At 32.8% G+C, this 13,041-nt stretch overlaps 2 protein-coding genes across 2 annotated transcripts; one reads left to right on the forward strand and one right to left on the reverse strand.

The window, feature by feature from the left end:
* The first annotated feature begins 4,332 nt into the window (after nucleotides 1-4,332).
* Nucleotides 4,333-6,381, forward strand: LOC110647523 (protein RGF1 INDUCIBLE TRANSCRIPTION FACTOR 1-like). Its single transcript, XM_058152156.1, has 4 exons — nucleotides 4,333-4,371; nucleotides 5,606-5,884; nucleotides 5,973-6,116; nucleotides 6,232-6,381. The coding sequence occupies exons 1-4, from the start codon at nucleotides 4,333-4,335 to the stop codon at nucleotides 6,379-6,381; spliced, it is 612 nt and encodes a 203-aa protein (XP_058008139.1).
* Nucleotides 6,382-7,358: 977 nt separating this feature from the next.
* LOC110647529 (PHD finger protein MALE MEIOCYTE DEATH 1) lies at nucleotides 7,359-10,247 on the reverse strand. Its single transcript, XM_058153289.1, has 3 exons — nucleotides 9,853-10,247; nucleotides 9,428-9,671; nucleotides 7,359-9,336 (listed from the first exon to the last, which is right to left on the reverse strand). The coding sequence occupies exons 1-3, from the start codon at nucleotides 10,145-10,147 to the stop codon at nucleotides 7,803-7,805; spliced, it is 2,073 nt and encodes a 690-aa protein (XP_058009272.1). The 5' UTR covers nucleotides 10,148-10,247; the 3' UTR covers nucleotides 7,359-7,802.
* Nucleotides 10,248-13,041: the final 2,794 nt, after the last annotated feature.

Here is a 13,041-nt window from a genome sequence, read left to right on the forward strand (position 1 = left end):
CCAGCTGCCTCAATAACCTTTGTTTAAGTCTATGAGTAAAATATTAATTTTAATTATAATTTCAATATTATTATATATTCAGGCATGTTCATGTATCACTTATAAATATGTGTCTATATAGTTAAACACTAAGCACATTTTATATTGCATTCTTAATTGATGAAGTGCCATGGATGTTGTTTATGGTAATTTAGAGCAGTGTGCGTGTGTGTGGTGTGTGGTATTGGATATGAATAGGACAGGTAGACGCGGCTTGAGAGACACTCGCTGACCCCCGCATTTGGTTTATTAAGCGAAAGTCGATTTGAGAGACACTCGCTGGCAAAGATTAAATTAAGAGAGCTGTATAGGGGATCAACTCTCATATATATACTGTTTGAACATTATTGGGTGTGTGAGTACTCCAAATTGCCTTTTTGTTGTTATGATGTGATTTGTATGAAAATTATGATGATGTTGCATTCCACTCCTTATGATGCATTAGCTTTAGATAGCTATAAAAATTGTGGTTAAAATTGGTATTTTACTCTCTAAGTTAAACACTCACTCCTGTTCATATTATTTTTCTAGGCTACAGGAGGATTACTTGTTATGACTAACCTGCTCTTCTTCTTCGCAGGTCAATTAGTAATATCTAATGTATTTTGTACAATTTAGTCAAATTGTAGACTCCACATGTGTTAGGAGTACTTTAATCAATTTGGGACTATAATATAATATTGTGTTGAATTTGTAAGAACATTAAATGCATGCATGACTGGATTGGATGAGGGAGCTGAGCTCTCATTAGACTTTATGATATTATGAGTATGTGGAGGGTGAGCTGAGCTCTCCAACTTATTATATAGTGTGTTTACAGGTCGGGCGAGTAAAAAACTCTCCATTGTATGGTCCATTGTATGGCCAGACTCTGTCCGGTTGAATTCTTGAAATTGGGCCCAAATGAGCCTTAGGATTGGGTTGAGGAATAGTTAGGCTTACTATGGTTCTCGAGGGCTTTAGACTAGACCAGGTCCTAGTGCCTATCCGGCCCATAGGTTGGGTCGTGACAAATGGTTGTGAGTCTTCATCTATAATTAAACATCTTGAGTCTTTGATAAGAGATTTATTTATGGCTAGGTTTGCCAATTGTCACTTTAATTAATTAATTTTCTAGGCATTAGGGGGAGAAAATAAGCAGCTGGACAAGCAAATTACTTGGCAAGAATTATCATTATCACATTTTGATCCTCATGCCAGGAAGTGTACACTAGAAGTTCAAAAGATAATTCATTTCAAAAATATTGCCAATCAATTGCCAAATGTATTTACTAACCCAAAGAGAGTAACTAAATCTCATATATCAACTACCAATACTCCTACTAGAATTAAAGTACCTGAAGGATAAACTACATAAACTGCCTGTGCTAATGAGTCTACAACATGCCTGAAGTGTGGTAGACCTTCGATTCCAAGGATAAAAATCCTCGAAAATGAAAAGGAGTAAAATTTCAAGATGGTCAAATTCTAAAAGAGCAAACTCTAGCAGAGAAAACTCCAAAAGAGAATCTAGACATACTAATAAATTTTTAGAAGAAATTTAGGTATCTGAAAAGTAATGAAAATGAGGAGAACTTGATAAATTATGTTATGTTAGGACAAAGATGGAATTGATTTGAAAATAAATGTCTAAATGTTGTGATAGATGATAAAGATCATGAACCTAAGTCTATAGAAGAATGCAGACGTATAAATGATTGGCCAAAATGGAATAATTCAATCAAGGCAGAATTAAATTTACTTAAGAAATGTAAGGTTTTTGGACTTATAGTATGGACACCAGAAAATGTCCAGCCAGTGAGATATAAATGGATTTATGTGAAAACGAAATGAGAAAATTGAAATTGTGAGATATTAAGCATGACTTGTTACACTGGCATTAATTATGGGGATACATATTCTCTTGTGGTGGATGCAATTATGTTTTTGCTTAGTCTGACAATTTATGAAAACATTGAAATGCGTTTAATGAATATAATGACTGCCTATTTATATGACTCACTTGAGAAAGATGTCTATATGAAAATCATTGAAGGATTCAAGTTGCCTGAAGTACAAAAGTTAAATTCTCGATAACTTTATTCAATTAAATTATATAGAGCTTTATATGGATTAAAGCAACCTAGACACATGTGGTATAATCGCTTTAGTGAACATTTGTTGAAAAAACAACTATAAAATGATCTTATACATATGTCCATGCATTTTCATAAAAAGATTAAGATCTGAATTTTCCATTGTTGCAATTTATGTTAATGATTTAAAATTTGTTAGAACTCCTGAAAAGCTTTCCAAAACTATAGAATTTATGAAAACAGAATATGAAATGAAAAATCTAGGGAAGGCAAAATTTTTTCTCGACCTGAAAATCGAACATTTCAAAAATGGCATATTTGTTCATCAATCTACTTATATAACCAAGGTATTAAAACAATTTTACATGGGTAAAGCCCATCCATTAAGTTCACCATAGTTTGTGAGGTCACTTGATAAGCAAAAAGACTCTTTCCGACCTCGAGGAAACGATGAGAAACTCCTTTGTTCTGAAGGACTATATTTTAATGCAATAGGTGCATTAATAGTTATATTTGACCTGATATAGTTTTTTCTGTAAATTTGTTAGGAAGATATAGCTCTGCTCCAACCTAAAGACATTGGAATGGAGTTAAGCATGTATTTCAACATCAAAGTATAATGGATATGGGTTTGTCGTATGCTAACATGTTACAACCAGATTTTGTTGGTTATGCAAATACAAGTTATTTATCTAATCCGTATTATGGTAAATTCGAGACAGGCTATATATTTACATGTAAAAGTACAACTATTTCATGGCATTCTACAAAAAAATTATAGCTGCTACTTTTTCTAACCATGCAAAAATTTTAGCAATTCATGAAATAAATTGAGAATGTGTTTGGTTGAGATCAACAATTCAACCTATTCAAAGTACTTGTGATCTACTTACCAAAAAGGTTGTTTTAACTATTTTGTATGAAGATGATATTGCATGTGTAAATTAGTTAAAGGAATGATACATTAAAGGAGATAGAACAAAACATATTTCTCTAAAATTCTTCTTTACTCATGATTTTTTGAAGAATGGTGAAATTCATATTCAAAAAATTCACTCAAGAGACAATTTTGCTGATATGCTCACCAAAGCACTTTTAATTGCAAGTTTCGAAAAATTGATGCACAAGATTGGGATGTAAAGACTCAAGTAGCATCTTCATAAATGGGAGTTAATACACACTATACTTTTTTTTTTCCTTTATTGTGATTTTTTTCCCACTCGATTTTCCCAGGAAAGGTTTTTACGAGGCAGTATTTATTGCATATTTTATAAAAGAATAATGTACTCTTTTCATTTACTAGGATTTTTTTTCTTATTGGATTTTTTCCTAGTAAAATTTTAATGAGGCATATTCTTTGTGAAATGAATATTCAAGGGGAGTGTTATAAATTCATATTTATAATGGATGCCTATTTGTATTTTCGATAAATCAATTTATCTTATCCTTAAATTTATTTAATAGACTATTTAATATTATGTCTCTTAGGATATAATTTGCATGTTATAAATAAAATTTCTTTAAGTGTATAATGATTATCTTTTTGGATTCATTTTTCATTCATGTAATAAAATTATCTTCATTCTATTTCTTTTATTGTTATTATTTTATAACACTATTTTTTTATTTAAAAGAAAAAGAAAGTTTAAATATTTAAAATTATAAAATAATATTTTATTCATTGTGGGTCCCACTGACGCTGATTTGATTTGACAGCAGTGATATTTATTTTTATTAACTATAATTTGTAAAAATAATATTAAAAAATTTAAATTAAGAATTAAACGAAAAAAAAAAAGAAAGAGAGCAGTTTTGTTGACTTCTTAGTTTTTTTTTTCTTTGTGTTATTTTCTACGCACCATATTTGAATATTTTTTTTTTTTGAAATTTACCATATTTGAAAACTAATAATAAATAGGCAACTGAATGAGATATGACCCAAGAGACTGAAGGATATCTTCGCTGATGGTAATATAATAATTGCTATAACTAATACCCTTTAAATAACATTATTATTTTTGTTTTTTTTATGGTCAAAGGAAGGGAACTCTACTGCAAATTTTGACGAATGTCATTAAAAAAAAAAAAAAAGTTAAATCTCCACCCTCAAGAATCAGAAGGAAATTAAATTCTATTGGCTTAGGCACTTAGATTTTATCGGTATGGTTAGAAACCCACATAATCATCACTATCCATTATTTGAAAGAAAAACATGAACATGGCGACCCAATCTTCCTCCAAAGAAATGGATCATCAGGTTTTTTTTTTTTTCTGTAATTTCTATTTTACTTTATTTAATTTTCTTACTTTCCCTAATTTCACACTTCTTTTTTTTCTTATTTTTTTTAATTTTTTTGAATTATATATTGATTGCGTCTACTATACTTCCAAATTATAATAGAGTAGAATATTTAAGTATTTGCAATTCATCTTCTCTCTATACTTATATTTTAAAATTTTGCTTGGTTGGCCAAATTTTTATGACGTGGGAAATAATTGTAAACTAAAAGTATCAACATTTGAATATGTACCGATTGTTTTATATCTTGTTTTGAAACATTGCCATAATTGGGGAGTTCTAATTTGATGAATTTATCATATTAAATTATATATATTAAATAATAATTTATATTTATTATGTCTGTATCAGATGATTTGATGTTGTATGGTATGGCTATTCTATATATTTGAGAAGATTATTATTAAAAAGTAGTGGTTTAGGGCTTCAATATCATTTTATCATAATTTTTTAAATCACCAAATTGGTGATTTGCAATGATTTAGAATTTTTGTTTTCTTATTTTATCTCTACATGATATCTAAAATTTTAATTATATAACTTTAATGTTATATATTTATAAAGTATATTTAGTTAAAAAATAAAATGTTAATTATTACTATAATAAAATTATTTACAAATTAATATTTTATTTAAATAAATATGTGTAAATCATCTATATATTTAAAACAGTAATAAATAGTATTTTAGTAATTTTTATATTTATTTTATCATGTCATACCATCTAATCAAATAAAATAAAATTATAAAACAATCATATACCGTATCATCTTTCTAAATATGTTAACAATAAAAATTATACAATATAATATTATATTACAATATATTATACGATATATCAATAAATTATGATGCACTTAATCTAAACAGGGATAGAAGTAATAAATTTAGCCATTAGTAAAAGAAAATTTAACAAAATAACTCTCCCTTTTCCACAAATTTCTTGAAATTAACCTGTTCATATGACTATATTTTGAGGACATTATTCTCCAATATGTTAAACATTGTGACTTGCTTCCAAAATGTATTAATTTCGTTGAGGATAGCGAGGGAATTGATGAGAGCAATGTATTGATTGCGATTGGAGAGTAGACTTATGTGGAATCACTTTGCATTTCTTATTCTGTGTTGGTATGATTTTCACAATATTAATAAAGAATATCTTATTTAAGCAAGTATAAATTTTGATCAGGTAGAACAAGCACAGACAATCCTAAGGAAGAACAAGAAACCAGTAGAGTGGCTTGAACATTTTCTGAAGAGAAATTTCTTTGAATCTTGTACAACTCATCCAATTCGTAGAAATGAGACGAATAGATATTGCATAAATTGCAATTTATCTGCTTGTCAGTATTGCATGTCTTCTGCTAATCATAGGCATCATAAAATCCTAAAAATATATAGGCATGTCTACAAGGATGTTGTCTCCCTTGCTGCAATGGAAAAGTACATTGACTGTTCTCACATTCAGGTACATTTCTGCCATCGTGTCTACATTCAGGATGAGTGCTCATGCAATCATTTTACTGTTTTCTTAATATATACTAGCTGGGTTTCAGCCATATAAGTGCAACAAGCGCTTGGTTATCTCTCTGAATCCTCTCCCACACTGCGGTCCGCTATCAAATAACGGAGTTTGTGATGTCTGCAAGAGAAGATTGGCTGAGCCCGAATTCTACAAATACTGCTCTATTTCTTGCAAGGTAATTTATCACTACTTTCTGATGGTTCTAGTTCTATTCATTTTGTTGTTGAGCTAAACTTCTAATAAGTTCTGCATTATTATTTTCTCTCTTTCAAAACTAAATTTCATTTCAGGTTACAGCATTTGGAAGGAAGTCGAGCGAGTCCGATCCTCCCTTTCTCTCAATCCAAATTCCAACCAACATAGGAAGAAACAAAGAGTCAAAAACTGAGAAACAAAAGCGAAAAAGGAAGGGAATACCTTGCAGGGCTCCCTTCTTCTAAAGACTTAGGTAAGCTCTATTTGCAAAATATATTTCCTTCCTTCCTTGCGTCCAATTCTGAAATTTTCAGAGACCATTGTCAGTTTGTCATAAGAAATTTTATTTTGTGACCAAAGAAACAACTTCTGAGAATACGATTCTACAAGTGCTTAATGTTCTAGGAGATTATTTTTGACATGGTCTGACCGTGTTATTTGAAGTCTAGTCACTGTGAGCAAGAAAAGGAGAAGCACCAATATTGGAGGCAAAAGTTTTGATAAGCATGCTGGCGGTTGAGTCTAAAAGTTTGGAATTGCTTTGACATGGAAAATGATTGATTATAACTCTGCATTTCTATATTTTGAACTAAGAATATGGAATTTTGTAATGTGGATTATGACTCTAGACTTCCCAATGTTTAAATGCCTAAACCAGTAGCGATGATTTGAGCAAATTGTTATTCATTTGAGATGGTTTGAGAATGAACGACATTTGTTCTCTTACACATTTCTTCCCTGGGGTCATCATAAAATGATTTGAGATTTCAAATTGAAAATCAGGCCCAGTTCTTGACAACACAACAAAATCCCAGATATCCTAGACAGATAAATAGCCGAGATCAGGGTCATCACTGCAACTGCAGTAAGCATAAGTTGCCAAACTCCAGAAATGTCACAAGGAAAAGTCCTTCATAACAGTATAGAAGATTGATAAGGCGACATTTTTTGCAGCCTGCGAGATGATGCCTCTTTTCAATTCAGTAACTAAGGAACAGAAGAGTTTCTGCTCCATTTGAATAGTTCTGACACAGAAATCAATCAATGCTTAACCAATTATATAGCCTACCCTGTTCTGTGCATAACAATTTTCATTGTTTCCTTTATTTATAGCATCTGCAAAATTACATTACCACAAAAGAAACTCCAAAATTATCCTTTTAGCCCCTTGAATTCTGAATATTGCTCTGCACGTTTGCAAAATACAATTGTGGTCTAAATCTCATACAATGCAGAAACACCATCCACTTACAATCATAGAGAGAAGGCATACATATACAATACAGAAAATACAAATTTCACTTGCATCCTCCACCACCAGTAAGAACTCTGTTCTAAATCTCATTTTATATCATCCACTTACATGGATTGTGTACAAAATCTCAATTTTACATCATGCACAAAAAAAATCGTGTACTAACTCCCATTCTGTACAAAATCTCAATTTTACATCATGCACAAAAAGAATCGTGTGCTAACTCTGATTTTTAGATGTCAAAACAATTGACACATACATGAAAAATCACCTACATCTGTTGGTTGAGTATGATATTGGTTGACTTCAGAATTTGCAGTTGCAGTACATCACCTTCACATGGTTAAACTATGCAAGGAACCTTAGTTATCACCTTGCACTCATAATCACAGCAGCATTCCAACACTATCCTCATTCTAGGAATTGTGCTACGTATTCGTTAGCTGGAATCATCAACAAATCATCAGAATTATCAAGTTCTTCTTGAGGTTCACCTCTTGAGTGCCCAAGAGACTCACAGCATCCTGTACAGATGAAAAGCGGAGGCACAGTCCCAGAGTCCTCAATGCCATTGCAGCGAGTGTGCTGCCACACTTCACAGATATCGCATGCAACCATTCTCTCTCCATCATCGTCTTGAGCCCCACATTCACATCGTACCTTCCAATTGTCAGGCCCACCTTCATACCTCAATTCAGTGTTTAAATCCATGCCATCCCCCCTCATAAAAAGTTCTGCACCAGATTCAACAGCTCCAAATAGCAGCTCCCAGTCCTCAAGTTCTTCCATGCGATCTATCTCCGTCACTACAAATTTCTCCAGAATACAGTAAGTATCTCTCAGTGCACTCTCAGCTGCTTGCTTGAGTTCTGCCACTGTGGCGTGCAATGGAAGCATGACAATCTCCCCAGGAGGTAATTCTCTATTCATATTAGCTTCAAGATCAATAATATTTGGCATCGCTTGGCATATGAACCTCAATAGCTGGTCCTCATCATCCTCAAATGGCCACTCCTTCACAAAGTGCTTGCTGTCCAGAACTGCCTGACTTGCCAATTCCATCACTTCTGGTTCAGGGTAATTCATCAGAACTTTTGCGTACAAAAAAGCCATATCACCATACAAATCAGCTCCTGGAACTAGAGGCAGTACTGGAAGGGGCTCAGGAACCACATCTGCTTCTGGTTCAGCGACCCTGACAGGCCTAATCCCACCGTCAAGCTCATCAATTGAGTATTCCAAAATCTTTGTTGTGGGATTCACTGCACGGCGGACAATATGAGTTCCAACAATCACATTATTCATTGATTTCAGTACATAATCAAGCAAACCAGTATCACCAATGTGCAACCGGGCAGCATCTCTCACATCTTGCCGACTCATCCCTCCCTTACTCAACTTATCAGCCTTCTTTTCCTTCAAAGTATTCACAATTACCTCTGCTGCGTATTCTAGCCTTCTTGTAGGCCATCTACTATCCAAAGTACCAACTAAAGAACTGAATTTTCTATATCTTGTACATTTTTCCTTCATCAGGGGCTTCTTCTGCAAGGTCACACGGGGCAAATGCTTGGAAATGGAAGATGAAGCAGTGGCAGCCATACTTCGTTTCTTCTGTGCACAAGGACAGGATTTGACAGTGAGCATAAACCTGAGAAGATCTTTGAATGTCATCAACTGGGTTTCACTCAAGTCTCTATAGTAATGAATCATCTGCTTCATCTCCTCATATTGGTCCGAGTCCTTGAAGTCCTGAATGATTTGATCAAGTTCCACGGCGCTGAGAATTTCAATTGCTCTGCCATAGTTATGCTTTGTAACACCAAAGCTTCCGCGGCAAAACTTGTACCCCCATCTGCCAAACCATGGATGCCCATATGCAACTCCATACAGTAGGCGAAGATCCATGGACCTCTTCTTTGAAACATCCTCGACACTGATTTTCCTAGAAAAGAAGGAAACCGAAGAAATTGGCGATTCCTTCACGTCGAGTTCAAATCCAATATAGAATCAATAAATTTGAAGGATTAGGTTACCTAGCATGTAGATTTGCACATAGGCGATCCCAGAGATCCATGATTTCTCTGCCACAGAGGAATTTAGAACCTCCTTCTATGCCATTGATGCAGAGCAAATGGCCGAAACCATTGCAATGAATCATGCCATGCAATATATGAGTGTGGAGCTCAAAAGCACCCTCTTCCAATCGCTTGCTCCACTCTCCAGCAATAGGTATTATCACATGATACTTTCGTTTAGACACGAGATTATCACCCCAACCTGAATCAATCAATTCCCATATTGCAATCTATATCAAAAACCCCACATTAAAATAACAAAAAACCCATTCCTGAAAATAACAAAATTGATCACAGAATTAACAGTATCAAGATCCAAAAACAAAAACCCAGATAAAAACAACAAAAACCGAATTGAGATATGACATAAATAAGAGGCTAACCGGTGCATCTGCAGTGATCACAGAAGGGATTTGGGGAGAACTTGACATTTTCTTCAATGATGTAAAGAGGGACAACAATGCTATTACTCTCGATGACGAGAAGAGTGCACCAAATGGGCATACCCTCCACATTGTAATCCTCAGGCTCTGCACATTCTTGAAGAAAAAGCCGAATATTATCGCGGAAAGGACCTATGGGGCTTATTGGGCAACCAGGGTCTCCGAAACTGTGGAAATTGTAGAGCTTTGGCCCTCTCTTTCTCTTCCTACACGTTTCGAGAATTGGGAGAGACATTGTTGAACCCAACTTGGCTTTATTTCTCTCACTATAACAGCTGAAGAATGAAATTAACTGAAAGCCATTTGTGAGGAAGCAAATCAAGAGTTTGTTACTGAGGCTTTTTCCCTCTCGATTTTAAAAAGTATGCTTGTGGACGATGCTGCCCCTGTGAGGGATACATATTTACCTGATTTTCGAGCTTGTTAAGGTTAAGCTCGCTCTAGTCTATTTGAGTTATTGTTGGGTTTGTTAGAGATCGGACGGCTACTGTGAGAGAGAAATTAGTTAAAGATTGATCTAAACCGTAAGACTGCTTTTGCCGTTAGAAGGTTAGTTGGAGATGCGGCAACTTGCAGCCGATAATCTTCTGCTGACGTCAGTAAGTTGCTTGACCTAAGTTGGATTGGGTCTATATTTTTGCCAACGTATGGCCTAATACGATAATTAATATATATATATATATATATATATATATGTATGTGAAATTTTAGTAACTATTTTATTAATTAAGTTAGTTGGATTAAGTTAATTTAAAATCGACCCATTTTAATTTTAGCTAAATCTTTTCATTTTAGTAAATTTACATTCTTCTATAGCTGTGTATATAAATATCCATTTATTGATACGCGAAAGATACAACTTTAACTATAATTATAGTACTTATCAAAGTTTATAATTTATTTTAGTGGAAATTATAAAAAAAGTATCATGTGATTCTATTCATTTTCACTTTAAAATTTATTATTCACATAAGCCATTATTATCTACATCGAGAGAGATGAAAAGTTACGTTTTAATAATAGTGCGAGATATGACTTTGCTACAAAGTGAATCACATATTTGAAGTAAAAATGAAATGAAACTACATGGTACTTTTTTTATAAATTTTCTTTATTTTATTTTATTTTATTTTTTTACATAAGAGTTTCTATATTTATATAGTCTATAAAAACTTCTTTTATAACTTTGTAGATGTCTTCTTCAACATTAAACCTGAATTCTCTCTTAAGAGCATAGTGAATCTTACAATTATACTCAGTACTTATTGGTTAGTAATTATATATATATATGAATGAAATACTATGTTTTAGAAAAATAAAAATTTTACATTTTTATATTAATAGAATCTAGATATGTGTAAATTAAATTAAGCTATTTAAATTCAGTTCACAAAATTTGAATTTAATTGAGTTTTGAATTAAACAAATACAAATTAACATCAAGAACCTTAAAGGCTTAAAAAGTGAGCCAATTGGTATATTATTTTAGAAATTAAATATTATAATGCTTGATTAAGTATTAAATCCTTGCAGGCATATACCTGTAAAACAGAAAATAAATGGGTTAAAGATTTGAATATTCACAACGATGATTCTCCAATGCTCAATTTAAATGAGCTAAATATGAGAGAAATATGTAAAATTAATAAAAGAGAATGGTGTACCTGATTATAAAGGTTTAAGGTCTTTATATAAATATTGAATATAATTCTATTAAAATTCGGTTGAGAAAAATTCGACTACAAGCTTATCCTTAAGGATAGAGTTGTTAGGGTATCCATTGTTGTATATTCGACTATTTTAAGGTGGTATTATATCAATTACATATTGCTGTAAAGTTCAGAAATTTCTTTGATACATCACAAGCTATCATTTAGCACTCCTAAAAAAAATATTTCAAAATGCCGAAAAAAGAATAAATTCTTTATAGATAAAGGCAGTGTCTCTCCTACATTTGCAACAAATTCCCTGCATCTTAACAAGTAGCCCACACAGATGAATAAAATTCATATCATAGGGACTAGGGAGGAAAAATTCTTTCTGAAAACAAGTTCCTGACAGGTTATATTAAGTATATCACAAAGAAAATAAAGCAAGAACTAGCAACCCTGGTCTTTCCACACCCAGTCTCACCACAAATAAGAACAACCTGCATTGGGACATTGAACCAGAAAGGAGTATTGTGAAGTATGACAGAAATGTAAATGCAAAAACACAGGTTGATAGAGTGCACAAAAAGTTAGTGTGTAAGGAGTTATCAAGGCAAAATATTACCTTGTGAGATTCTAAAGTGGATGTAATGACATCCCTAGCTAGAGGATGCAATTGAAAGCTTAGATCTCTCTTCAACAATCTGCAGACATATCACTGTCAGAATACTTATTTTTAAAAAACTATATGATCATTTGAATTATGAAGCAATTCAGGGGTTTTGAAGTAATATTTTGCTTTATGTTAGTTTAAGTAGGTAAAATGAGAAAATGTAATAGCAAGAGAAGGGGAGGAATTCAAAAAGAAGAATGAAATGGAAGGGTAGAGATTATCCATTTAAGTATTTCAGTAACTCCTTCCAAATAAGTTTCTACGCTTTAAACAACTTCCACAATGAAAAATGCCCAAATAAATTGATAAGAGAGAGAGGACTTAACAAAAAGCAAGAAAGCATCAATCCAGGAGCGTTTTAATTGCAAGGAAAAAAATGGAATACCTTGATCCTCAGCAGCACAGAACTGCTCAAGTATTTGGGAAATCAGAAGCCGAGTTGCTTCAGCAACATTAGGGTTTTCTTGTTGCTCTGCTTTGTTTTGCCTCTTCTTTCCCACGTTTGCATTCTTTAGATTATTTTCGGCGTCTTAGCAAAGTGGTACATTGGGAATTTTCAAAGATTAAAATGTGTTGCGACCTTGCAGTGTTTTAAGATCGTCATCGGATTGTTGAAGGTGGCACGACTGAGTCAAATCCGCCGGTTAGGGTTCTTCGAATCTTCAATAGCAGGGAGAGTGAGAAAGAATTAACATTTGATATTGGTATAAGAGTAAATATTTAAAAGTATTAAGGATGTTTTGGTACATATGAAATTTAAAACCAATTGTAACTGATCGGTTTCTCAAAAGCTTAAAAAATCTTGAT

Source organism: Hevea brasiliensis, chromosome 9, assembly GCF_030052815.1.
Source record: "Hevea brasiliensis isolate MT/VB/25A 57/8 chromosome 9, ASM3005281v1, whole genome shotgun sequence".
Classification (NCBI taxonomy): domain Eukaryota; kingdom Viridiplantae; phylum Streptophyta; class Magnoliopsida; order Malpighiales; family Euphorbiaceae; genus Hevea; species Hevea brasiliensis.

Coding starts and splice junctions, on each gene's coding strand:
- LOC110647523 (XM_058152156.1), top strand. CDS start 4,333: ATGGCGACCCAATCTTCCTCCAAAGAAATGGATCATCAG. Junction 4,372..5,605: donor CCAAAGAAATGGATCATCAG/GTTTTTTTTTTT, acceptor AATTTTGATCAG/GTAGAACAAGCACAGACAAT. Junction 6,117..6,231: donor ACTGCTCTATTTCTTGCAAG/GTAATTTATCAC, acceptor ATTTCATTTCAG/GTTACAGCATTTGGAAGGAA.
- LOC110647529 (XM_058153289.1), bottom strand. CDS start 10,147: ATGTCTCTCCCAATTCTCGAAACGTGTAGGAAGAGAAAGAGAGGGCCA. Junction 9,672..9,852: donor TGATCACTGCAGATGCACCG/GTTAGCCTCTTA, acceptor TGATTGATTCAG/GTTGGGGTGATAATCTCGTG. Junction 9,337..9,427: donor TGTGCAAATCTACATGCTAG/GTAACCTAATCC, acceptor CTTCTTTTCTAG/GAAAATCAGTGTCGAGGATG.